The 27,983-nt window shown below is 42.5% G+C and overlaps 1 protein-coding gene and 1 long non-coding RNA gene across 15 annotated transcripts in view; one reads left to right on the top strand and one right to left on the bottom strand.

Moving 5' to 3' along the window:
* Ripk1 (receptor interacting serine/threonine kinase 1) overlaps window positions 1–15,441 on the bottom strand; it is a 32,810-nt gene extending 17,369 nt beyond the window's left edge. Inside the window, exons 1-7 of one of the 12 annotated variants that reach the window (XM_021225015.2) lie at window positions 15,304–15,423; window positions 11,905–12,005; window positions 9,058–9,189; window positions 8,351–8,561; window positions 7,506–7,662; window positions 3,829–3,966; window positions 1,624–1,852 (exon numbers count right to left, since the gene is read on the bottom strand). In XM_021225015.2, the coding sequence (XP_021080674.1) occupies window positions 1,624–1,852; window positions 3,829–3,966; window positions 7,506–7,662; window positions 8,351–8,514 (688 nt within the window). In that variant the 5' untranslated portion in view covers window positions 8,515–8,561; window positions 9,058–9,189; window positions 11,905–12,005; window positions 15,304–15,423. Of the gene's footprint in view, window positions 1–1,623; window positions 1,853–3,828; window positions 3,967–7,505; window positions 7,663–8,300; window positions 8,562–9,057; window positions 9,190–11,904; window positions 12,006–12,997; window positions 13,105–15,010; window positions 15,156–15,303 lie in introns of those variants that run through there. The other 11 variants (XM_013110585.3, XM_040755786.1, XM_040755789.1 and 8 more) reach the window with 11 other exon arrangements.
* A 177-nt stretch (window positions 15,442–15,618) lies between these two features.
* LOC106020815 overlaps window positions 15,619–27,983 on the top strand; it is a 39,754-nt gene continuing 27,389 nt past the window's right edge. For all 3 annotated transcript variants that reach the window (XR_005880845.1, XR_005880844.1, XR_001196231.3), the window contains exons 1-2: window positions 15,619–15,962; window positions 27,841–27,941. This is a non-coding gene — a long non-coding RNA (uncharacterized LOC106020815). The remainder of the gene's footprint in view (window positions 15,963–27,840; window positions 27,942–27,983) is intronic.

The raw sequence follows: 27,983 nt of genomic DNA, 5'->3' as shown, positions 1-27,983 counted from the left end.
GGTGGAGAGAAGCCAGGGTGGAACCAGAAAGGGCTTCACACTTTACACTGGAAACCTGAAGGCTATGGGAGTCTTTGAAGGATTTTAAATAGCCAAGATGGTCCTCTCTGACTTCAAAAATTTTTATTTCCTTGATTTTTATTTTATGTGTATGGGTGTTTTGCCTGCGCTATATCTGTGCATCACATGTATCTAATGTCCATTGAGCCAGAAGAGGGTGTCAGATACCCTGGGACTGGAATTACAGACAGTTGTGAGCAGACATGTGGGTGCCAGAAATCAAAGCTGGGTCCTCTGGAAAAGTAGCTAGTCCTCTTAACCACTGAACCAGCTCTTCACCCTGTCCTGTCCGCCTTCTAAGATGACTGCCCATCTTGCCTGCTTTCTGATCGTGGAAGGCTCAAGGATCCAGCAGCAGAAATAAGGAGACTAGTGGAGACAGAGAGATGTTCATGTTTGTTTTTCAGGCAGTGCTAGAGATAGAACCCCGGGCTCTACAGATGCTAGACAAGTGCTCTAACACTGAGCTCTGACCCTAGCTGCTGAATTCAGTTTTTGAGGTTTTACTGGATGTGGGAGAGGGGGACTACGCTGAGTCTCAGGTGATGCTGAAGTTGCTTATTGTGCAACTCAGTACGGATGGTGAGCACAGGGAGCTACAGAAGAGTGGTGATAAACTTGGGAGCTTGTTGGGGGTGCCGCTCTGGAGGTTACTGAGGTACATGTATGTGTTGGGTCTAACAGGCTAATGGATGTCTTGGTCATGGTCAGAGACTGAGATTTAAGAGGGATCAGCATAGATGATGGTCCCTAATCTACTGGTGTTGATAATCAGGAAGAGTTTACAAAAAGGAGCCACTCCTTTCCATGCTTAACCAAACCCAAGGATGACTGTGCCTCTTCACAAAGACTTACCCATCTTTAGATTCCTAACTGACTAAACTGCCCACAGTAGGTAATGAAAAAGGCTCATTCACAAATAGAATCAAGTACATGATACATGCCTAGTAGTATGAAAGGCCATTCCTACTCCAGGAGGAATCCTGAAGTTTTACAGCAACTCCCAAGCTGTAAAGATAACAGGGTCAATCCACCTGATGAGTTAATCCTAAACTGGGTTGACTAATTAAACAAGAGTCTCCTGATTACATCCAGGCATTGTGTGTGTGTGTGTGTGTGTGTGTCTGTGTGTGTGTGTGTCTGCTAAAGACATTAGCAGTGAATAAATCAGATGTGCGGCCAGCCTTTATGAAATAATCATGGATTTTTAACAGGATTCACTGAGGGCCACTGTTTTACGTCAAAGTTTAAAAAAATTATTACATTTCAAAAATTTAGTGTGTGTGTGTGTGTGTGTGTGTGTGTATGAGACAGGGAGGAAGGGAGAGAGAGAGAGGGAGAGGAGGAGAGAGAGGAGATATATTTGGTGTCACGGTATATATATGGAAGTCAGAGGACAACTTTTGGAAGTCACTTCTCTCCTTCTCCATATAAGTCCCGGAGTTTGGATTGAATTCGGGTTTTCAGGGTTGGTGGTAAATGCTCTTACATGCTGAGCTATCTCACCAACCCTCGTGTAACATTTTGATTTCTATCAAAATCCCACATCTAAGATTGTCTTACTCTCATAGGGCTCCTTATTTGCAAATATTGCCCAAAGTACAATGCCAAAACTGTACACGTCTGACTTCTCTGTGGGCTTTGCGTTGATGTCGCTCAGGTGCTCAGGTGCCATGTAGTAGAGCGTGCCTCCATTCTTCTTGGAGATGCTGCTCACTTCCCTCTGCTTGTTGTGCTTCTCTTTAGTCAGTATGCTCCATGTCTTAAAGGAAGCCACACCAAGATCAGCTATCTGCAAGAGGGGTGGGGCCAACAGGATTTACTGCATGAAGGTTACAAGTAAATTAAGCTTGATATTTACAAAATAAAATCTGGGGACTATCCAGTATGGCACAGTCAATTTTCTAATGGTTGCACTGGGTTACCTAGAATAGTTACCTCTCAATAGACTCATAAAGACTCAGGATGTTCATGTAAAGTTCTGGCATCTCAATTATTTCCAAAGTTTTTTTTTAAATTTATTTATTATGAATACAATGTTCTGCCTGCATGTGCGCCCGCAGGCCAGAAGAGGGAACCAGATTTCATTACAGATGATTGTGAGCTACCATGTGGTTGCTGGTAATTGAACTCAGACCTCTGGAAGATCAGTCTCTTAGCCACTGAGCAACCTCTCCAGCCCTCCAAAGACTTTTTTAAACATTTATTTATTTATTTTTGGGGGGAAGACACATGCCAAGATGTATGTATAGAAGTCAGAGGACAACTTGAAGAAGTCTTTTCTCTTTATTCATTAGGCTTTGAACTCAGGTTTTTCAGGCTCGGTCGGCAGCAAGTACCTTTACTAGCTGAACAATCTTGCTGGTCCCTTCACATCTAATTCTTAATCAATAAACTGGGGACAAGACAACAAAACCATGTTTGTTCTAACTTCTCATTTACTTTGCTTTATTTTTTGTTTTGCTTTTTGTTTTTTTTCCCTGTGGAAGATGGAGACTGGTTACCACACCTTCTACATGCCCAGTAGCATCCAGAGGACCATGGCTGTGTTTCCAAGCATCCCAAAGCCACCCAGAGGGTGAGACCGTTGCTGCTACTTGTTTTGAGTTGGCAGCCTGAACCTAAGAGAAAACAGGATGGAGAGAAAGAAATCGAAACACACATAAAGGCAGAGAAAGATAACAAAGTCAGACACAGAGTAAAGAAGAAAGTGGCAGGGAGAAATGGCAGAGCAGGACAGTTTCGGAAGAATCCAAGGGGGAGGTCCCCTTCTGTCTCTAAGAAGCAAGCATTTGGGGAGGAGCTAGAACATGTGCTTACCTGACATTCATAGATTTTAACCCAGAATGTAAGGGGTAAGTTGTTAACTGAAAGAATGAACAGTCTTAAAAGACACTGGGATTACTAACCGACTGAGACACAAATGGTGTCTGATGAGGATCTTAGAGGCAGGTCCTGGTTTTAACCCAGTGCTACACATTTTCAGGTTCTTTTTGTTTCTTATTGGGGTGGCTCTGGGGATGACACTCAGGACTCTGTCCCTGAGCCATATAGTCCCCTGTCAATCTCCAGCTTGGATTCTAGCTGCCAAGACTAATCACATGTGCTGTTGCTTCCCTTAGTTAAATGCAGCCCCTGAATAGATGAAAGATGTGTGTCCTTTTTGTTATTACCTTTGTTTAACAAAAAGAGTTTTCCTAAGGAAATTGATTTTTTAAATGAAAATGGAAATAAACAAGATGTCAAAGGAAAGGTCTTTGTTTTGGGGTGCCAGAACTGAGCCCAAGATGTGTGAGTCTAGCTGAACCACACCCCTAGGTACACAAAATAGAAGATTCTGAGGCCAAAATGGCTGATTTATTGCTGCTGTGACTCTGGAGCCATTCCTGAATTCTAAGAATATTTTCCACACACTTCCATTCTCCCTTTATCTCCAGGGCAGAAAAGTCTTAGTCACAAGGTTTCCTGGGAAAATGATGAGCAGACAGCCCATCCCAGAGAGAAGACAGAAACCCTTGGGTGCTTCCGTGTCCAAGTCTATCCAGAGGACCCGGGGATGAGATTTTCCTCATCACTTCATCCTTAGTTGTCTCCCAATCCAAGCACGCCCGCACCTGCCCTTTCATACCACGGCAGCCTGGCAGCGGCAGCATCTCACCCAGGGCTGAGCTAGGTCCTCCTTTATTGTGATCACCTAAGGAAAGGATTTCCAGTGGAAAAGTCAAGCTACAATTAGTCAGCCTTCTCAAAGAATAGGTTGTGGATTACCTTGATGTGAAAGTCACGGTCAACGAGGATGTTTTCAGGCTTCAGGTCCTTGTGTATCACGCCTTTGTCATGTAAGTAGCACATCCCTTCGATGGTCTCCGAAATTATCCTTCCTTTTACAGAGAGTGGGACATTGACCTGAAACAACATAGCAAACGGAGGAGGAGCAACTACTACATCCAAGATGGTGGGACGCGAGCCCCAGGTTTGTGTGAGCAGGTTTCTCCCACGAGGTGGTCTGCAGCACCTCATCCCTGGGAAACCAGCCCCTTTCAAGAAAGATTCCACTCCAGGGCCGGCAGGGTACTAATGCAGATTTTGTTCAGTGCAAAAAATTTTTTAAATGCTATGCCAAATCTGGATGCAAATAAAAATACTGTAAAAAAAAAAAGATAGAAGTCATTGATCCTCCCGCTTCCTCCTCCTTCAGCAAATCCACCCACATGCACCACTATGCATTTACACAATGGAGTATTTCTCAGCTGTTAAAAACTGACCTCATGAAATATGCAGGTAAACGGACGGATGGAACAACACTAACAATAACAATCCTCCTGAGTGAAGTAACCCAGACCCAGAAAGAAAAACGTGGTATGTACTCACTCAGAAGTGGCTATTGGCTGTAAAGTAAAGGTCAGTCATGCTGCAATCCACAGACCCACAGAAGCTAAGTAACAAGGAGGGCGCAAGGGAGGAGACATGGATCTCTCTGGGTAGAGGAAACAGAATAGACATTGCTGGTGGATGGGTGGTGGGAAATGGGAACATGAGGGATCGAGTGAGGGGAGGATAGAGGGAGAGAGTACTGGAATAGAAAACTGGATTCGGGGACATTTAGAAACCTAGTACAATGAAAACTCCCAAGAGCCTAAGAGGGTGACCCTAGCTAAGACTCTTATCGATGTGAGATAAGGAGCCTGAACTGGCCTTCATCTATAATCAGGTAAGACTTCCAGTGGAGGGATTGGGACACCAACCCAAGTTACAGTTGTGTAGCTTGGTCTTCTTGTGGGACTCCTAACAGTGGGAACAGAGGCTATCTCTGACTCTTTTGTGTTCCTTTTCCCCCTACTAGGTTGCCTTGTCCAGGCTTAACACTAGGAAGGTGCCTAGTCTTACTGTAACTTGATGAGCCATGTTTGGTTGATATCCATTAGAGGCCTGCCCTCTTCTGGAAACAAAGGCAGAAAGGGTACATGGGGGGGGTAGAGAGGAGGTGGTGGGGAGGGAGTTGGCAGAGAGGAGGGAGGGGAAACTGAAGTTGGAATGTATACAATAAAAGAAAAAGAAGCCATGAATTAGAGAGAAAGCAATTGAGGAGAGTGTGGGGGCAGGGGCAATACATGGGAGGTATTGAAGGTAGAAAAGGAGAAAATGATATAATTATATTTTAACTTTTAAAAATAATTTATAAAAGAACATCCAGAGACCCCACAGACTCATATGCTTGAAGGCATGGCTCAGAGGGACTGGCACTATTAGAAGGTGTGGCCTTGTTGGAGGAAGTGTGTTACTGTAGGGACGACGGGCTTTGAGATCACATATGCTCAAGTTATGTCCAGTGAGGCATAGTCTCCTTCTACTGATGTGGATCCAGATGTAGAACTCTCAGTTCCTTTTCCAACACCACGTTTCCCCACATGACGCCATGTTTCCTGCCATGGCCATAATGGACTACTGAAACTGTAAGCTAGCCCCAATTAAATGTTTTCCATTATAATAGTTGCTGTGGTCATGGTGTTTCTTCACAGGAATAGAAACCCAAACAAAGACACCATCTTTATGCACATTATGCTGTAACTAAACCAAAGCATCAATAGCTTGACCACCACACTATAAAAGAAGGCTGGGTGTGGTGGTACACACCTATAGTCCCAGATACTGAGGAGGCTGAGGCAAAAGAATCACTTCAGCCTAAAAGTTGAGAGCAGCATTGCTACTGACCTTATTTACAAAAATTAATTGATTAATTGAAAATAGCAGAAGAGATTTGTTTCTGTCTTCATTGGTATACTTTCAGGAAAGCCTTGTTAGTAAGTATGGTTGTCCCCCAACCCAACCTTTTCTTGCTTCTCTCAGGTCCTTGGCTTTTCCTGGGTCTTATCCTGTGAAGTTTATCATTGGCTGAGCCCACAGAAAGCCCTCCATCATAGACGACTTATCTCTGGATCGAGATGCCTACTGCTGTCCCATGGCTGGCTTTACCTGGGTTGGACGATGAGAACCATCTGGTCAAACTACAATGCCATGTGTATCATCTATTACCCTTCCCAAGGGTGTTCATATTTCTGAGAGATCTGCTGATTTGGCAGTTGTAAGGTGTAGGGAGATGGAGGGAGGGGGAAAATATTCGCTACAAAGGCAGCCAAATGTTTCAGCCCCTTATACTCAATCCGTGTTCTGGCCAAAGTGGGTGATTGGCAGTTCTACAAACTGGCATCCTCCATCTCCTTTGCACATGGCGTTCTCTGTGCCTGGAAGGCTTACTCTCTAGTTGTCTGCTTCAACTTGGCCTTCTGCAGTAAGCCTTTCCCACCTAGCTCAGGTTGGAGTGGGCTCCTTGCCTATGTCCTACAGCAGGTGATGGTATGCCTATCAAACACCATCACATCATATGCTCACTAGCTCTTTCCACCTTTTGTACTTGCCTGTGTTCTGTCAGCTATGGGCTCCCGGAGAATCAGCACAAGACTCAGATCCTAATAGGTACAGAAACTTTAAAAACTTTTCTAGTTTTCCTGCATTCAGTTTTTCCATTTTAAACCTATAGTAACTTCTTAAATGGCCTAAAAGTACAATCGCTAACATTCCCCCTTCTCTTACAGTCGACAACAGCGTGCATGCTGTTCTTCATCGCTATCATTTACAACACACAATCAACCCAAATTTGTTATCACTTACACTGACCACGTGTAAGAAGATGATTCTTTGGAAGAAGATAGGTCTATCTATCAACTGTGGATCAGAGAGGCGAGAGGTACAGTAAAGAGAGAACCTTGAAATGGTGACACAAAGAATTATCAGTAGGCTTGGGTTGGGGAGGAGGAAGACAGCCCCCAAGGATATAAGACGGACTAACTAGAAAATCCAAACTAAACCAGGATTCTTGTGGGGCATACCTTTAATCCTAGCATTTGGGAGGCAGAGGCAGGTAGATCTCTGTGAGTTCAAGGCCAGCCCGGTCTATATGTTGCATTTCAGAACAGCCAGAGCTACATAACAGAGAGACCCTGTCTCAAAACAATAATCACAAAGCCTCAACAAACAAAAAAGAAGAGAGACTCCAAATCGTGAGACAAAATTCCCAAGCAGAAAGCTATAAAGGAACCTCAAGAGCAGTCAGTGCCTGCCACGTTAGCACAGCGCCTGCCATGTTAGCACAGCGCCTGCCACGTTAGCACAGCGCCTGCCACGTTATCACAGCGCCTGCCACGTTAGCACAGCGCCTGCCACATTATCACAGCGCCTGCCACGTTAGCACAGCGCCTGCCACGTTATCACAGCGCCTGCCACGTTAGCACAGCGCCTGCCACGTTAGCACAGTGCCTGCCACGTTAGCACAGTGCCTGCCACGTTAGCACAGCGCCTGCCATGTTAGCACAGTGCCTGCCACGTTAGCACAGCGCCTGCCACGCTAGCACAGCGCCTGCCACGTTAGCACAGCGCCTGCCACCTACCTCAGCCTTCAGCACATGCATCAGGTTGCCCTTCTCCATGTACTCCATCACCAGCGAGTAATTTCCTTCTTCCATGATGATGCCCAGCAGCTTCACCACTCGACTGTGCCTCAGTCTGTGCATCATCTTCCCCTCCTCCAAGAGAACCTCATTGTACCTGTGCGCAGCAAGGGCAATAGGTTGAGCAGGGTAGGCAAAACCTTGTACCCAGCTGGCTAAGAAGCCAGTGTCCCTGCAGTGTCATAAGTCACAGTCAGGTCTGTTCTGGTCTCCTCCTGGCAGACAGGTCCTAGAAGGCTGAGAGGCTTCTCCTCATCTTTACATCCCTCCCTCCCACCCTGTCTTAGGAACACTCACGGCATGCAAATCAGTTAATAAAAAGTGTAGCCCAGACCTGGACTGATGGAGACTGAGCTGGAGAACACAGCAAAAGAGGCATTACTCTCAAAACTAGTCTGAGGAGGGGGACGTCCTCCACTGACTGCCTTTTACAAGGTTACTGGAACTTTTCATCACGGAATTGGTCTCTTTTTTTGTATTTCAGGTTAGGTGTTTTCATTCATGGCTTTGTTTTCTTTTTACTGCCTCCCCTGTTACCCAGGTTTCCGTCGTCAGTGATATCTTTCCCACACATTTCTCAAGCATTAATATCTTTTCATTAATCCCAATGTCCTCATATAAAATAACAGTAAGAGTTATGGTAATGCCTCACACAGCCAGTGTGTGTCAAGTCTCCCAGCAGGTTAGACTCATTTAGAACTCCATGTGCTTAGCCACACAGGTGGCAATAACTACCTTCCATGGACAGCTAGCATAGGGCCGACCCATTTCTCTTCCCGACTCACTCAGCACGGTTGGGCCCTGTGTACACCCTTTTTAGGATGACAAATCCATGACTTTTGTGGAAACACAAGGACACTTTCCCAAAGCCTCCACTGTCTAGCTCTTTCTTCTCCAGCAGGTCACTGGATGACATCTTGATGTTGTCCAAGGATATGTCCGGCTGCATTTTGAATGCTCACCACACCACTTTTGGTTCTTGCTTAGTACTGTGTCCTATAAAGAAAACAAAGAGGATATCTAAGGGCATGATTTTAAAAGACCATTATTTAAAAATCAAAAACAAAAAACTACCACATGCTGCCAGACATGGTGCCACATGCCTGGAATCCTATTACCTAGGAGGCTGAGTTAGGATTGAAGGCTTGAGGCTAGCTTGTACTCCATAGTGAGTTTTACACCAGCTTGAACAATACAGCAAATTCTGCCTCAGAAAACAAAAAGCTCACAAAGGTACCACATATGTGGGGTGCCTTTGTTTTTATTGAGGATTAGTGCAATCTGTAACACGAGCTGTTCAGCTAAGAGTTACAGAAGACTGGGATTTTTATTCCAGAGGACTTTTCATTTCTGGCAACATGGAACACTAGAACAATTTTAAAACATTCTGCCACAAAGAGCTATGCATGTTAGATCACATAATTCAGACGTCCACTGAAACTCTGTTTAGTACAGTAGAAAAGGAAACACTGGACAAGGAGTAATGACTCACTGACATGGCAGCAACTGTACCAGTGTGGTCCTCGGTGAGGAGCAGAGGTGGTATGCAATACAAGAGGGTCAGAATGAGGCCTTCCTAGCACTTGGAGCTCCTCAGCATACTACTTCTCAGTGGAAAGATGGACTGGAAAAAATGAAAAGCAACCACTAGCAAATGAATACATGTGTCTAGGACTAGGGATGAGGTGTTAAAAATTTCTCTGTGAATTCATAACCTTGAGCCATCTCCAAATAAGTTTGAGCTATGAGTTCAGAGGATCCTGGCCATTCTCTTTAGGGCAGGATTCCCCAAACAAAGAATGTTTATGTAGAAAGAGGTCATAGTCTGATGACATTCTCAGATTATAAGGTTAAACCCAACGAAACAACTTCAAGGCAGGACAGAATCTGTCCTCTCCCATGATTACTTTAACATAAACTCCCTTTCCAAAAGTATAAATAACAAAAATTCCCTACAAGCTAGACCCTGTGTATTTAACAGACTGCAGACCAAGTACTGGGGAGAACCTCAGGTAATTAGTCTATCGCATGATACTAGGAAATAAATATGTTTCAAGTAATTATGAGCAAAATTCGCAACTGGAAGACTATAAAGAGAATCTGCACTCTGATGTGTAAAAGATTGAGGGCTGCAGAGATCTGCTCATCTCTGCTGAGTGACATTCAGTGTTTCTCAGAATGAAGACTTAAAGGAGTGCCTTGGTGGGGAGGCACGGAGCTGCAGTACCACAGTTAGTGTGGCAGCTTGGCTGAATTCAACATCCTCCTGGTCACCCACTCATCCAAGGTGACTCACTATAAACAATGCCTATTCAACACCAGCAAAGCTTATTTATACTTTAAATGCTGTGAAAGAAGACAGAAGCTCCAAAGGAAGGAAGGTAACACATAAGGTAACAGTGGCTTACGGGTTGCAGTACATTCTTAATGAGTACTTAAAAGGTGAAGTAGTAAGCATAGAGAAAACCCAGGAGGCCTCAGAAGTGCACAAAGAACATGTCCAATGTGATGTCCTTACTAAGAGTGGAACTATGATGGTCATCTCCCGAGGAAGCAAAGGCTCTTCCTCAGGGCGCTGTCATTCCTGAGGAAACTTTCTGTTCATCGTAGAAAACATGGCCCAGAGTTAGTGTTTCCCTCTGGGTGAAGACCTAAGACATTCAATAGTATCAAGAAGTACAGAGAAGTCACTAATTTCTGAGCCGTGTTATGGGAATCCTCTTAACACTGTGTTAAAGGTGAGAAGTTTTTTTATCTTAGAGTTATACAAGGAATAGATAGTATCTTACAGACACGGGCTGCCTGTGATCTTGTCTGGTGGCCTGCGGCAGAAAGCTTGGGTAAGTGAGTCTCCCATACTGTACAGAAGATCCCTAGAGGACGCCAGCATCACAGCACAGCTGATACGAGATGGACATGAGAAATGATCTTCTCCATGTCTCATTGCCAAGCAAGAAGACTAGTGGTGGGGTAGAGGCAAGGAGAGGAGGCTGCCCAGATGAAGGGTGAAGGCTGAGGAGTGCGGGAAGGTGCTGGAGGTTTGCTAGTGGGAGCCATTCATGCAGTGCCGAGCAAGGACCTTCCACGAGTATGAACTCTTAAACTCATTTGCCTTGTGACTTTAAGGAACTTACTTCCTTAAAAGTCTCAATTTCCTCATCTGTGAAAGGAAATGACAGCTCATCTTGGGACTGGCAAGGAATTTATGAGAAAATAACTCATGAAAATACATTTGCCTGCTGAGTGGCTCTGGCTACAGTTAGCCCTGCTGTTTATGTTTATCAACAACAGGGCTCTGAGAACCCCACTGTCACTGGGCCGTGTACACAGGTACATTACCAAGTGTACAAAAAGCACTTCTGACAGGATGCCTTTAATGAGAAGGGGTGGAACTACAATGGTCATCTCCTAATGAAGTAAAGGTTGTTTCTGAGGGCTCTGCTATCCTGAATGAAGAAAACATTCTCTCTGAAGTGAAAAATGGCCCCAGAGAGCTACTGGCTTACATGTTCGATTAAGACTTATACACTGAATTGAAATGACACAAGTCTCTACTGACAATCCATGAGGATGAAGATGGGATAGAGTGTGAAGACGGAAGGTGTAAACATTAACTTGTTCTAGGCCTGATTCTTCATTTCCTATAGATGCTCTATGGCATGTGGGCCTGCCTGGTCTTCCCCATCTCACAATGTGTCCCTTTCCATAACCACATAATTTTCAGCCCTCGTCAGGAAGACTAGAGGCTGCTGGTCTGCCAGGTGTCCATGCACTCTCATTTCCTGGGGAGACCCATTTAAAGACTTCCTGTTATGAGATATTTACAGACTTCTCTCCTCAGTTACTTTAAAATTGTTTCTAATGAAATTCAGAGGCAAAAGAACAAAACCAAAAAACCTGCTTGGTCACTGTCCCCGGTGCCTCACAGACCAAGCATGTGGTAAACAACTGCCTAGTAGCTAAAAATTTTTAAAGAATTATTTAGTTGTTAAAGAATAAAGGATATAGTTAAACAGACTTGAAAGCGTTTATAAAATAGACTATATGGCAATTTCATAGAGAAAAAAAGCATAGGGAAAGACACCAAAATATTCACCAGCATTTGATTTACACTGTAGGGCACATTTTTACTTTCTCTTCTGTACTTTTGATAAGCCAGTGTCTGGCTGAGTGTCTAGGTTGGCTTGAAATTTGTGATCCTCTTGCCTCGGCTTCTGGAGTGCTGGGATTATAACTGTAGCTCGCCATACTAGCTCTTCTTTATACTTTCTTATATTACATTTTCTATAGTAAACACAAATTGCATTCATAACAAAATTATGTTTTGAAAGAATCACACCTTAACTCAGCAGCTGTTTATTTTGAGGAATCAAATCCGAGGCACTGAGAAATGACATTCCTAGTAATGTTACATAGAGCAACAAAGGCATGTGCAGCAATCTGTATGAACAGAAGAGCTGTTAGAACTCATCCATGCTCTGAAATGCAGCTAACAGCTTTCAAACGTGATGCAGGATGAAAATGTCTGGAGGCAGACAGAGGTAGAAGGTATCATTTGAGTTCAAGCTTAGTGAGTTCCAGACCAGTCAGAGCTACACAGTAAGACCTTGTCTCAGAAAGAAAAAAAGCAAAAAGGGAAGTTTGAGGAGAGATGACTTATTTGGTAAGGGTGCTTGCTGTTTTTGCAGAGGACCTCGGTTTGATTCTCAGCACCCAGGTGGCAGTTCACAACCACCGAAACTGTACTTACAGGGGATCTGAGCCTTCACAGTTACCAAGCACACATGTGGTGCACATACATATATGTAGGTGAAACATGCATACACGTGGAAAAAAAAGAACGTTTAAGAACACACAAAAAGGGACTGCCGAAGAATACTTGGTGTTATAGGCTTAAAAAAAAAAGGAATGAATGAGTAAATAAATAAATAAACCATGCAAAATTCTTACTAGATGGTGGTGGTACATGCCTTTATTTCCAGTGCTGATCTCTGAGTTCCAGGCCAGCTTGGTCTACATATGAGTTCCAGGACAGTCAGAGCTAGAAAAACCCTGCCTAGAAAAATTGAAGAAACACACACACACACACACACACACACACACACACACACACACACACACAAATGCTCACAGCAAATAAACTACAACTATGTCCTGAAATATTCCAATTCAAGTGTATGATTTCAACCTTATAGTTCTCACTGGTTATCTCTCCTACCTAGCCAGGCCTCCTGAAATTTCTCTCTAGAGCCTCCTTCAGTAGTGTGGAGCTATGGAAGGCTGTGCTAGGAAAGAAGGCGGGGCTAGGGAAAGTGGAGTTAGGGAAAAAGATGGGGCTAGGGAAGGCCTCTACTATCCTTTGGGAGCATGGTTCCGGACCCAAGCCAATTTTTCCTCTAGTCTTGTGCCTTATTAGTATAGTCTGATCTTACCACAAATCCTCCTTTGGTGGATATTCAATTATTTCTTTAGTGCTTTTATTTTTTCCCCTTTAATGATTCAAGTTTATGCAGAACCACAGGGAAGTGAAAATTTCCCACTGAAACAAATCAGAAATTGCAAAAAGAAATTGAAATTAACCCTGGCAAAATAGGCCTCATATATATCAAGCTTACTTAGTGAATTCCAGGTTGGTTAGGACTACAAAGTGAGACCTGTCTCAGGAAATATATACGTGTGTGTGTGTGTGTGTGTGTGTGTGTGTGTGTGTGTGTGTGTGTACAAACACCTTCCCCCCTTAATGGCTGGACTCCCTTTTAACCCAATTAATTTTCTCTTAAATTTGCAATGACAATCATATATAAGAGCAGAAAGACAGAGAATCAGAGAATGAGAGAATGTCAATTGTGTATTGTTTCCCATGTCTTCCCTAACAGAATTCTGACTTTATTCAGGTATGTGACATGATCAGGAGCTATCTCCATGGTTCTTTAATTAAAACAGCTTGTGCTTTGTCCACAAACAGGGCAATGAACAAGGAATCAAACCATCAACAAAAGACAAAGTTGAGGAAGCATGATCAAATACATCAGCACATTGTGACCTGTGAATTAATTTTATTAGCACCATTTTCAATTTACAAATAAAGAAACTACAAGTTGAGGTTAAATGATTCACTTGAAATGAATGGATTCAAACCTTAACCTTCTGACTTCCACTCTCAGTTCTCTAATACATGCTGCTTTCTAGAAAGTCAAATAGAGAATTTATTTGACTTTATAGAAAACCCAGATGTAAAGACCAAATTGTTGGCAGGCAGAGTGATACATGCCTTTAATACCAGCACCAAGAAGGCAGAGACAGGTGGATTTCTGGGAATTCAAAGCCAGCCTGGTATTCTACATAATTAGCTTCAGAATAGTAAAAGTTACATAAAGAAACCCTGTCTCAGATGGTGTGGTGGTGCATGCCTTTAATCTTAGCACTGAGAGACAGAGGCAGGTGGATCTCTGAATTCTAAGTTTGATGCCAACCTGGTCTACAGAGTGAGAACTAGGATAGCCAGGGCTACACAGAGAAACCCTGCCTTGAAAAACAAAACAAACAAAATCAAAATTATCCTATCTTTACATATGCCAGAATAATATCCAACCAAACTATGGGAAACTATTCTTTTGATTAAATTCCAAGATTCTACTGGTGATATTAACATGCCATGAATTAATAAGTAGTAGTACCATACCCAGTTTGTAAGTTGTTACCTTAGGCATATTTCTTAATACAGTCATGAAAACTTAACATTATGTACAAGGCTCAAAACAGGAAAGAAAGAGAAAAATGAAAATTAAATTTGGTAATTGTTACTGCTGTTTTTCAGTAACACAACAAAATAAGTTTCATTTTAAACAAAACTAGTCTTCATTTCTGTATACAGTAGAGCCTTAGTGGGTACAAAATTACATGACTAAGCCATTACGTCTCAAAGCTCACACTGCCACTGAGTTTTCATGCGTTAGGAAAGAATTAATAGCTTTCTAAAGATTGAAGGACTTTGTGGAATTTCCTGATTAAAACAGCCTCACTCTGCCCCAAATAAAAGAGCAAGGAAATCAAAACGACCCAACAAGAGACAAAGAATGAACTACCCTGGACCGAACCATCCAACCTCAGGAGGCTCTGTTCAACCTTAGGTGGAAGGATGTGGCTTATCTTCTTCATTGCCCTGAGGGGGCTGCAGCAATCCATAAAAGCAAACGCTACTAAGGACCAGAGGAGCCTTGGACGTTTGACACTGTTCTCTCGCTGAGATCGTAGATCGCTCCTCATATGCTAGCTCACCTCTGAGATCATGATGAAAGCTACTGATAGCTGTGCAACCTCCTGCTGCCCAAGTGCAACAGTAATAGACCGTGTTGGCAGGTCCAGAACATTTACGGAGCCTTGTCAGAGCACTAACGCTTCAATAACCGATCACCCCTACCAAAAGAATAGTAAGAGAGAAACACCTGTCGTACTGTCACTCCACAACCGTGACCACGGCGCAGATGCCCACTCTCTGTCGCGCGACTCGAGCTAAAACCACCTCAAGAAGGCTTCAACCTTCCGCTAGATGACAGCCAGCAACTCCCGCGCCTTTCGACTTCCGGGTATGCTGGCGACCCCGCCCACCACACGCTTCCGGAAACGGGCCCCGCCCTCCGGCCCACACGCTAGAATCCCACGGTCCCCGCCCCTTCCGGGAAGCCAGCTGCGGGGGAAACTAGCGGCGGAGCGGGCTTCGGCCTCCTCGCTGCCTTACCTCCGAGTTACTTTCGTTTTCCGCGGCCAGGCACTCCGGCCCAGGTGAGCACACCGACCCAGGGGCGGTGGGCGTCAGGAGCTGCGCGTCGCCGTGGCTGCCCGGCCAGCGCGGCTCCTGGGCCCTGCCGAGGACGCGACCGAGCTCGGCGCTGAAGTGGCGCCCAGCCACGCCCAGGCTCACCGAACACCGCGCTCCTCTGCGGGCCGCGCGGCCGTGCGACCCCCGGGAGGTGAGCGGCACCGACACCCGCGCTCGCGACGTAGCTCCGGGGCCGCTCGTCCTCCTCCACCCGAGCTCCGCTGGGTGGGGCGGCGCTAGGCTGCGCCCGCCTCTGTCCCCGCCTCTGCTCACGCCCCGGGGCGGTGAGGGTGCCAGCCTCCGAGCTGGGCAGCGAGTTCCGCCGATCACGACGCCTTCCCACGTCGATCCCAGAGGCCTGCCACCGGAAAGAATCGCAGTTCTGCCTTGCTTTCGGGCTAGTTCTGAGAGAGCCATTAAAGAGAGGTGCTCCTAGCTGCCCTGTCAGGGCTGAGTCAGCTTGGCCAGCTGGAAAACACCGAGTGCGACAGCGGCGACTGAGAACTGGCAAATAAACGTTCATCTGCCATGGCGGGCTGTCGAGGAAGAATGTGATTAATTTGTAACCCTCTAAAATGGTAATTGTGAAATCTCAAGCAAAAGAAAAAGGAAGTGTTAGTATTAGTGTCATTAAGTTGCACGATAATGCACTGATCACTTATTGTCAGAAGATAATTAATGGAAAGGGAGAGGACAACAAAAGATAAAGAAGTCTTACTAATGCATACACACAACCACCATCTTAAGAAAATTCACAGCCCTAGTGTCATAGGACATTGTGGGAAACTCAACTTTTGATGCAAAGTAATCACAAAGTAATCACAAAATGGCCACAATGCCCAACATTTACAAATGGAAGGAATACAAAACGTTACCTTTATGGTTACTGTATGACTTAGCACTTTCACACACTGGTGTGTACCCAAGTGAGCATAAATGTGATGTACAAACACATGTACCTAAATTGAGGTTTTTTGTTGTTTATTTGGAGGGAGGTTGAGGGTGTACATGCAAAACTGCATGTGTGTGAGGGCCAGAAGTCTACCTCCAGTATGTCCCTTTACACACCTCTTTAAAAAAACAAAGAAACAGACAAGGCCTCACTTTTACCTTAAGGCCTTAACCTGCCTGCCTTTGCATCTCTGGCCTTGGCATCACGAGTGTCACCATGGCCAGATTTTTTTCACACTGGTTCTGGGGATTGAATTCAGATCTGTTATATTCGAATACTTGCTGAAGGAGCCCTGAACTGTATTCCCCAAGTCTCTGTACCCAAGTTGTGTTTTTGGTTTTTCTCTAAGGTTTTTTTTTGTTTTTGTTTTTGAGTGAGTATATATGAGTGTAGATTCTCCGGGAGGCATCAGGAGTTACAGGTGAGCTGTCCAATGCAGGTCTGGAACTAAATGGGCCCACTGTAAGGGCAGTATGTGCTTTTAATAGCTGAGTCCTATCTCCAGCCCCTGTGTCTGGATTCATTTCTTAAACGTTTATTTTATATGTATGCGTATTTTGATTGCATGTTTGTGCACCACTTTCGTGCCTGGTGCCCATGGAGGTCAGAGGATCTCCTGGAACTGGAGTTAGGGATGGCTGAGTCATGTGACTGCCAAGACTGAAACCCAAGTCCTCTGTAAGAACAACCACTGAACCATCTCTCCTAGCTCTGTATCTGAATTTTTGTGGCAGCTTTCCATAATTGCCAAAACTTGAAAGCAAATGAGTTACTTTTCAATAGCTATGGTAAGTGGAATACTACTTGACACTAGAATGAATTCTAGAATTAAAGAATTCAGTGTTTTTTTGTGTATATTTCTAAGTAAGAGAAATCAATCTTTAAAAAACTACACAATGTTATTTCAAATGTGACATCCTCAATGAGGGAAAGCTATGGAAATTCTACAAGGCCAATGGCTGCCAAGAGTTTGCAGGGAAACAATATACAAGTAAAAAGCATAGGGATTTTTTTTCCTTTTTTTTTCTTTTTTTTTTTTTTACAGATGGAAACTATTTCATCTGACTATAGTCCTGTGCATACCTATCATGGCATGCACTGCAGACGCATAACTAAAAAGATACATAGTGATGAGGCTAGGAAGATGGAAGGAGGGTTTCTTTTTAGGGTAGCCAGACTGAAATTATAGAGACTGAAAAGTGACATGTGGATCTATAAGCTGAAGACCTCATGTTGCTGGTAATGGCTCAGTCTTAAAATGTGACACCTCAGAATTAGGGAAGCTGATGATGTGCCTTTATGATGTGTTGTTAGTAAATGTGCTAACATTTTACTAGACCTAACTTAACAAATTATAAGTTAACTGGAGAGAGGGAGAATAGTCTTTTACTACCTGAGGTATCAAGCATTAACTAGGCTACTTGAGATGTATATCCCATGAATAAGGAGGTACTATTAAATCTATATCCCTCTTTTCTCCTTTTTTGCTTTGTCTTTCTAGGGATTTATCAAAGTTGCTGATCCCTTAAGTTAGGGTTTCATTTTCTCTTCTATTTTCAGGTTCATTGATTTGTACTATCTTTTTTTGTTTGTTTGTTTTTTGAGACAGGATTTCTTTGTGTAGCCCTGGCTGTCATGGAACTATCTCACAGAGATCTGCCTGCTTCTGCCTCCTGAGTTCTGGGATTAAAGACATGCACCATCACTGTCCACTGACTTCTGCTATCTTTATTATTTCTTCTGTTTGTGGTGGCCCTGTCCTTTTCTTTACTTGTTAGTACTGAATTATAGTTTATTGTTTTAAGACTTCCTTTTCTAATAAAGACATTTTAATTCTGTAGCTTCCCTTTTAGTCTTCTTTTTTCCACATCTCAGATGTTTTCTTATATTTTCTTTTACTCAGTCAAATCTCTTTTTTGACTCATAATTCATTCATAAGTATGTTGTTTATTTTCCTAGTATGTGGTTTTTTTTTTTTCCTCTTGAGATAAAGTCTTACTATATAGACCTGGCTGATCTTGAACTTAGAGATTCACCTGGGTCTGCTTCCTGAGTTCTAAGATTAAAGGTGTATACCACCATTCAGGCTTCCATTATCTTTTTATTGGTTTCTAATTTAGTTTTATGTTAAAGTAGAACATATTTTGTATAATTCCAATTCTAAATGGCTATGATTCAGGATGAATGTTCCACATGTCCCTGGACACCATGTACATTTGGTTTTGCTGGGTAGAGTGTTCCATAAGTGTCAATTGGATCCAGCTGGATTATGTTATTTTCTAATAATTTCATGTCCTTACTGTTTTTCTGCCTCTGATTCTATCACTGATGATAAACCTGTAGTCATCTGAATTGCTGCTCCCTTTGAGGACTACTTGGAAGTATGGTATAGAAGATACTTCCAAGAGGTGGTCTTTAATTTTTAGGCTTTCAAAAGGTTTATGTGTATGAGTGTTTGCTTGCATGTATGTAAATACATCACATGTATGTACTTTTCACAGAGTTCAGAAGAGAGTATTGGATCCCCATAACTGTAGTTATAGATGGTTGTTAGCTGCCATGTGGATGCAGGGAACCAAATCCTGGTCACCTGCAGCAACATCAAGTGCTCTTAACTCCAGACCCATGTTTCCAGCCCTGCCTTTAGATTTTAATAGCTTTGTCATGATATGTCTGAGTATGGATTGTCAGTTGTATTATGATCATTGTGTTTTTCAGTTTTCAAACTTGCATTTCTTTTTTATAGCCTTCATTCCTTTACTGAGACTTTCCACTTTCCATTGTTTGACAGCCTATTTGTAATTCACCATTGAAAAGGTTTGTTTTGGTTTTGTTTGTTTGTTTTTGTTTTGGGGGCTAGACAACATAACTTCATTGTGTCACGGTTCTAGAGGCTAAAAATCTGAAATCAAGGTGTCACAGGGTTGATTCCTTTCAGAGTTTCTGATTATCCCAATTTATGGTGACTTTGGGCTGTCTTTGATGTTCCTTGTCTTTCAGCTATATCATTTCATTTGGTTCTTCCTCAAATGGCCTTCTGGATTTCCCCTGTTCCTCAAATCCTCTTCTATATCCTCATAGATTGACATCAGTCATTGAATTTAGGGTCACCATAAGTACAGGATAGTTGGGGGCTAGAGAAATGCCTCAGTGGTTAAGAGTACTGACTGCTCCTCCAGTGGTCCTGAGTTAAATTCCCAGCAACTAGATGTTAGCTCATTAACTATCTGTAATGAGAACTGGTGCCCTCTTCTGGTGTACAGGCATACATGCAGGCAGAACGCTGTAATACATATTAAATAAATAAATTTCTAAAAAAGTAGTATCAAGTACAAGATAGTCTCTCAAGATCTGTAATCACCCCTGTAAAGATCCTCTTTCCAAATGTAGGTAGTTTCTCAGATATTGGCAGTTAGAACATATGGATATCTTTTTGATAGGGCATAGTTCAATCCACTACAAAGTATATATTACTTATAATAGAAGTCTCCAATTTTAAGTGTTTTAGTTTTGACAAATATATGTAATAGCATACCTGTCGCCATAATCATGATTCAGAAAGCCATCAGAAGCTTAGGGAGTTCTCCACAATTTTATGGTCTCTCTTTTCATCCCAGCTCCTGGTTACCACAGATCTTTCTGTAATGACTAATAAGTGAAATATAAATCCATATACGATGTTTCATCCTTTGTGTCCGGCTTCTTTGACTTAGCAGAGTGCTCTGAGAGTCATCCATGTTAAATGTATTAGTGAAATCAATAGGTTTGAAAATGTTTGAATTTAAATATAAGTTTAAGAAATAATACAGTGAATAACTTGCTCTTCAGCTCACAGTTGTGAACATTTTGCTATGCTTGTGTTGCTTTTATCCTACACTTCATCTTCACACATTTTGTGAAGTTATTGCCTAATTCACATCTTGCAAGGACAAGGATCTTTGGTTGGTTGGTTTTTTGTTTGTTTGTTGGTTGGTTGGTTTGTCTTTCAAGACAGGGATTCTCTGTGGCTTTGGAGACCCACCTGCCTCTGCCTCTCGAGTGCTGGGATTAAAGGTGTGCACCACCAATGCCCAGCTAGGACAAGGACCTTTTACTGTGGCAATTTTTTAACCACTGCAGTGAATGTATTGTTAAGTTTTTGTCTTAAAGTCTGTCATGTGAGTATACTCTTCTGTACAAATAGCAGAAAAGAAGACCCAAAACTACTGTTCAGAGATGAGTAATGTCTACTTAATATCTCAGTTAACATCTTTAGTTTTTCTTCCCATGCAAGTTGAGACTTACTGGTACTTTGAATGCCAAATGATTTTGAATTGAATTATGGATACTTTGACTGTTGTGTAAGGATGGGTGCTGGTCAATATGAGGAATGCTGTTAATTTTCTTTTACTGGATACCAACATGGTGAGTGTCAGGCCCCAGGTTACATTATGCACATATGCATTTTGATCTTTGTTCCATGTGCTTATTCAATAGCGCAAATACTTTTTTTTTTTTAGTTTAGTTCTCAGTGTCTTTGGCATTCTGATTAAGGTCAGATCCATACATATGAAGCTCTGAAATTATCTAGATATCTATATAAGCTCTATTGTGCAGCCTTTCTCTACTTGTTTTTCTTGCTCCTGGTGGTCTACCCAGTATTTTCTGCTTCTAGGAGACTTCTATTTCCAGTCTTTATGTACCCGGGGTTTTTGCTGCCTACTGCCACTTGCTTCCATAAGTTCACCCTGTCTGGGGCCAAGACACAGGAAGAAAGAGCAAAGAGGAAAGCAGGAAGATTTGGTTCAAATAGATTTGTTTTTTTTTTTTTTTTTGGTTTTTTTTTTTTTTTTTTTTTTTTGGTTTTTCGAGACAGGGTTTCTCTGTGGCTTTGGAGGCTGTCCTGGAACTCACTCTTGTAGACCAGGCTGGCCTCAAACTCACAGAGATCCACCTGCCTCTGCCTCCCAAGTGCTGGGATTAAAGGCGTGCGCCACCAACGCCCGGCTTCAAATAGATTTGTTTTAAAATATTTGGTTTATGTCTTCCAAGGTTTCAGTTTTGTGGGCTCCATTTGTTACAACTATGGGATTTCTATAAAACCAAATAAAGCTTCATATTTAGATATTTTTACTGGTGTCTTAGGGTTTCTATTGCTGTGAAAAGACAGCATGACCATGGCAACTCTTACAAGGAAACATTTATTGGGGTTGGTTTATAGATTAGAGGTTTCATCCATTATCATCATGGGGGGGGGGTGGCCCTTGTGAGTATCATCACAGCAGTATCCTCTCTCCTTCCCTCTGTTCTAGGAGCATCTTTCCACCCCTGTCCAGGTACTTGGCTATCTTTCCTGCCCATAGGTTTAAAGACCCCCGGGGGTTCACCCTCCCGTGGAGGGGAGGGTGCAGAGGGCCCTTGGTTGGGGGGCTTGCCTGGCAGCTCCCTCGGACCCCCATCCCCTTCGCAAATGAGGCCATCCCCATTATCATCATGGTGGGAAGCATAGCAGTATGCAGGCAGTGCAGGAGAGGTAGCTGAGAGTTCTACATCCAGAATGGCAAGTAACAGGAAAAGAGTGACATTGGGACTGGCTTGAGTGTCTGAAACCCCAAAGCCCATTCCCAGTGACACATTTCCTCCAATAAGGCCACACCTTCTTATAGTGCTACTATCTATGGCGACCATCTTTGTTCAAACCACAACAACTGGTGATTGAAAGAAAATCCAAAGAACAAATTATTTGATTCTTAATCCAGCCTGTTAGTATTCAGGCATCTGTACTGACAGGATACACCCTCAGCTACAGCCACTAAGAGTACCGCCTGTGCTGTGCACATCCACTGTGTTCCCTTTTAAACAGGCCCTACCCAATCCCCCCCCCCCCCACCTCTCTCTCTGCCTCTTTTCTGATGCTTCTGTCCCCACAGGCTGGTCTCACTCCCCCCTTCCCATTCCCTTTCTCTTAAAAAACAAAAACAAACAAAATCCTCCACATGAGCTCTTGTTGCACGCAACTTTTAAAATGGCAACACAGCTAATCTAGAGTTATTTATAGAAAGAAAGACTAGACTCCAGTTTACTATTTGAGACTGGTCTTTCTTTGAAAAATAGACAAGTATGGAAAGCAAAACTATAGGCTAACTCAGCATCATCAATATAAAACTTTTTTCTCATCAAAATGAACATTTATTTTTATTTATTCATCTCCCATTCAATACATCCCAACCACAGTCTCCCCTCCCTCCACTCCTTCCAACCTCCTCTCCCCCCCAGATCTTCCAATTCCCTTCAGAAAGCAGCAGACCTTCCAGGGACAGTGACCGAACAAGGTATAAAAAGACACAATAAGACTAGGCACTAAGTCATAGCAAGGCTGGATGAGGCACCCCATTAGGAGGAAAAGTGTCCCAGGAGCCAGAAAAAGAGTCAGGGACACCCAGACTCCCATTGTTAGGAGTCTCATAAAATCCCAAGCTAAACAATACCATGTGTGCAGAGGACTTAGAGCAAACCCATGTAGGTTATGTGATTGCTACTTCAGTCTCTGTGAGCCCCTATCAACCATGCTTAGTTGTCTGCAGGCTTGTTCTCCTGGTGTCCTTGATACCTCTCTCTTCCTTGGGGTTCTCTGAGCTCTCTACCTAATGTTTGGGTGTGTCTGTGCTTCTGCTTCCATCAGCTGCTGGAGGAAGCCTCTCTCATGACAATTGAGCTAGGCACCAGTCTGTGAGTATAGCAGAATATCATTAGGAATCATTTGATTTTTTTTTTTTTTACCAATGTTTGGTTCTACCCTAGGTTTCTGGGCCATTTAGCTTTCTGTTCCTGGCCATCCAGAGAGTGTCTGGCATGGGCTCCCATTCATGGTGTGGACCTCAAGTTAGGCCAGTCATTGGTTGGCCACTTCCATAACCTCTGAGACACCATTGCCTGAGTACTTCTTACAGGCAGGACAAGTTGTGGGTCAAAGGTTTTATGGCTGGTTGGTGTTCCAGTCACACCACTGGATGCCTTTCCTTGTTACAGAAGATGGCCTGTTCAGGATCCATATCCTCCATTACTAGGAGTCCTTGCTAGGGTCACCTTCACAGGTTCCAGGAAGCTTCCATTGCACTAGATTTCTACATTGTCTCCCAGGTGACCCCCTATTCCAGTCATCTTTCCCCATAGTCTCTCCTTCCATCCCTCCCTCCCCAACCTGATCACTCCTGTTCCCATCTCCACCCACCCCAAAATCTATGATTTCCTCTTCCCAGAGAGATCCATGTGTTCTCCTAGAGCCCTCCTGTTACTTAGCCTCTCTGGTCTGTAGACTGTAGCATGATTACCATTTGCTTGACAGCTAATGTCCACTAACAAGTAAGTACATGTCATGTTTGTCTTCCTGGGTCTGGGTTGCCTCAGAATAAATTTTTTTCTACTTCTATCCATTTTCTTACAAACTTTATGATGTCATTTTTTAACAGCTGAGTAATACCCATTGTATAAATGAACCACATTTTTTAATACATTCTTTGAAGAATGTCTAGGTTGTATCTGACTATTATAAATAAAGCTGCTATGAACATAGTTGGACAAGTGTCCTCATGGTAGGATGGAGCACCCTTTGGGTATATGCCCAAGAGTGGAGTGGTATAGCTGGGTCTTAAGGTAGACTAATTCCCAATTTTTTGAGGAACTGCCATATTGGTTTCTATAGAAGATGTACAAGTTTGTACTCCCACCAGAAATGAAGTAGTGTTCTTGATCTACATCCTCATCAGCATGAGCTGTCATTTGTGTTTTTGATCTTAGCCATCTGAGGTATAAGATGGAATCTCAAAGTAATTTTGATTTGCATTTCCCTGATGGCTAAGAATGTTGACCATTTCTTTCTCAGCCATCTGAGATTCATGTATTGAGAATTTTTAGATCTGTATCCCATTTTTAGTTGGATTATTTGGTATGTTGATGTTTAGTTTCTTGAGTTCTTTTTTTTTTGTTTTTTTTTTTAGTGACAGGGTTTCTCTGTATTGTTTTGGAGGCTGTCCTGGAACTCATTCTGTAGACCAGGTTGGCCTCAAACTCACAGAGATCTGCTTGCCTGTGCCTCCTGAGTGCTGGGATTAAAGACGTGTGCCACCAACACCTGGCTCTTAATTTTTTTTGGATATTAGTTCTCTATCAGATGTAGTTGAAAATCTTTTCCCATTCTGTAAGCTACCTTTTTGTTCTACTGATGGTGGTATCCTTTGCCTTACAGAAGCTTTTCAGTTTCATGAGGTTCTATTTATTGTAGATTATACTCTATGTGCTATTGGTGTTTTGTTTAGGAAGTTCTCTCTTGTGCCATTATGTTCCAGGCTATTCTCTTTCTCCTTTGTCAGGTTCAATGTATCTGGTTTTATGTTTAAGTCTTTGATCCATTTGGAGTTGAGTTTTGTGCCCAGTGGTAACTATTTATATTCTTCTACATGCAGACATTCAGTTAGACCAGCACCATTTGTTGAAGATGCTGTCTTTTTTCCATTGTGTATTTCTGGCTTCTTTATCAAAAATCAGGTGTCCATAGGTGTGTGGATTTATGCCTGAGTCTTTGATTACATTGATTAACATGTCTGTTTTTATGCTAAAACCATGCAGTTTTTATTACTACAGCTCTGTAGTACAGCTTTAAATCAGGAATGTTGATACCTCAAACAGTTCTTTTATTATTCAAGATTGTTTTAGCTATCCTTGTTTTTGTTTGTTTGTTTGTTTTTTGGTTTTTTGTTTGTTGTTTTTTGTTTTTTGCTTTTCCATATGAAGTTGGGTATTACCCTTTTAAGGTCTGTAAAGAACTGTGTTGTAATTTTGATGGAGATTTCATTGAATCTGTAGATTTCTTTTGGCAGAATGGCCATTTTTACTACATTATTTCTACCTAACCATGAGCTTGGGAGATCTTTCTAACTTCTGATGACTCCAATTTCTTTCTTCAAAACCTTGAAGTTTTTGTCATACAAGTCTTTCACTTGCTTGGAGTTACTCCAAGATATTTTATATTGTTTTTGGCTATTGTGAAGGGTGTTATTTCCTTGATTTCTTTCTCAGTCCTTTTGTCATTTGTATATAGGACTATATATAAAAGGGAAAAAAAGAATTGAAACATCATCTTGGTGGATTTTTCCTTTGATGAGAACAAAGTCCTTTGTCTCTTTTGATTAATTTTTGTTTTGAAGTCTATTTCTTTTGATATATCAGCTTGCTTTCTAGATTCATAGCTTGGAAGATCTTTTTTTCAACCCTTTGCTCTGAGATTATGTCTTTCTTTGATAGTGAGGTGTGTTTCTTGAATGCAGCAGAAGGATGGATTCTGTTTTCACACCTGTTTTGTTAGTATTTTTATTGGGGAGTTGAGTCAATTGATATTGAGAGATATCAATGACCAATTATTGTTAGTTCTGTTATTTTGTTGTTGCTGGTGATGGTGTGGAGTGTGCATGTTTGTGTATGTGTGTGCATGTACCTGTGTGTGTGTGTGTGTGTGTGTGTGTGTGTCGTGCACATGTGCCGCCTTTTGGTTTTGTTGGTGTGAGATTATTCCCTGCATTTAATCTCCTTGGGTTGTAGTTTTCTTTATAGTATCTTCTTTTGGGCTGGATTTATCAATAGATATTGTTCAAATTTGACTATCATGTAATATCTGTTTTCTCCATGTGATTGAAAGTTTTGTTGTGTATAGTAGTTTGTCTGTGGTCTCTCAGAGTCTCCAGGATATCTGTCCAGGCCCTTTTAACTTTTAGAGTCTCCACTGAGAAGTCAGGTATCATTCTAATAGATCTACCTTTATATGCTATTTGCACTTTTCTCCTTGTAGCTTTTTAATATTCTTTCTTTGTTCTATATAAGCTGATAGCGTATGCCAAGCAAGCTTATTAAGAAGTACAACATCTTATATACTATTTTCAGGAAGGAAAATTGTGGTCAGACTTTTGGCCAAGGTCAGCAGATAGTTGGCAAAGAGAACACAGAATACCTCAGACACAACTGCCTTAGGACTGATAACCACATCCAAGAGGAAGAGTTGGGTGCCCAAAGAACCTGCAACCTTTACTTGTCAGCCCTGGCTACAGAGTCAAACCAGCCTTTCCAATTCTGTTACTAGACAAGGACATAGAATTAAAGTTCACTTTGTCATTTCTTTAGGACCCCTGAGAAAGTCTTTGACTTCCTGCTGTCTGCTGTTTCATATGAAACTCAAGGCATGCTCTTAACTCTGAACACCTATAAAATAAAATAAAATTTGAAGCTATATACTCTTGTGTACATTGGTACAGAATAAGCATTACCATTCCAAAAGAATAGGAGGTTAGTAAGGAAAATCAGGCCAAAGCAAAGCACCATTTCCTCCACCTTCATAACTGATACCCCAAACTCTTGTAGGGTTTCTTCTCCCTTAATTCAATCTGAGACTCCTGTTCATGGTATGGATTTTCTCAAACTTCTAGAAATTTTCTCATAGTCAGGCCCAGGAAAGTGTCTCAGGTAATTTCAAATCCATTTAAGTTGATAGTAAATATTAATACTGAGCATCTCAAAAATACTTGACTGCTTTACCTGGACTGTTTCTTAGGATATATTTGCAAGGAGCAAGCAACCCCAAGGAATGAGTCGACATCTCATCTCACTCCTATGAAGAACAGCTTCCTTCTGCTTTCTTTAAGAGGAGAGAACCCCCAAGTTCAGTGTCCCTTCCTGTAATGTAATAGAGTCATCCTCATGTGTGCATCCTGAAACTCCATATGTATATCAGTCTGACCTTGAGAACTCATAGAGATCCACCTGCCTCTGTCTCCAGAGGGCTGGAATTAAAGGCTTGTGCCACCACACCCAGCTAAACTGAAGATGCATCATGTGAAGAATTAACTATGGTAGAGGAGTGACCATAGTCTAAACAAAGAGGAAAGCACCCAGGGGAGGGCTTAGATCTGTTGAAGAATGTGTGACTTAGCCAACAATAGGTTTGCTAAGCCTGGCACTGGTCTTGAATGGTAGGAAAAGCAGTAGGCAACCATGGGAAGTGTAGGCAGGCAGGAAGCATTCTGAAAAGGGTCAGGGGGTATAAGGGTTGTGGTATGTCTGCTAACTCCTCTGACCAGGTAGAACAAAGGTGGTATTAAGGCTTCTCTACAGAGAGAGTGGCCAGTGTTAGGTTGGTTTAGGCCCAGGTCGGTGACCAGGCAGGCTCCATAGAGGTCCTTATTCCACATAGCAGATCCCACATGTCCTGGAACCTATTTAGGGTATCTTCTTGCCCCTCCAGAATCCTTCCCAAATGAAGGATGTTTTAAGAGTAGATATTAAGTAGCTGACAGACAATACACTTATAACTCACATTTGCATTATTTCTAGACAACTCTGTATGTTTTATAGCTAATTCAGTGTTGTACATTATTGCCCAAAATACCAAGGGGCATGTGGTGAATGGGCTTTTCTCTTCAGAAGTCTGTGGCCTCTGGTCTCATCACACCACTATTGATTTTTCTTTTGTTATGATGCAGCCCCAGAAGCTAGAGTCATTTTTGAATACCACAGAAGTACAACATTCTTGGACTGGCCTGAGTCCCATGCTGAACCAACAGCTCCCTCTGAAGTAACAAAGGTAGGAAAGAATTGGCAGAAATTACCCCCTATGAGTAAATAG

Source organism: Mesocricetus auratus, unplaced genomic scaffold (genome assembly GCF_017639785.1).
Source record: "Mesocricetus auratus isolate SY011 unplaced genomic scaffold, BCM_Maur_2.0 Super-Scaffold_100013, whole genome shotgun sequence".
Lineage (NCBI taxonomy): Eukaryota > Metazoa > Chordata > Mammalia > Rodentia > Cricetidae > Mesocricetus > Mesocricetus auratus.
This window is presented reverse-complemented; position numbering and strand designations above follow the sequence as displayed.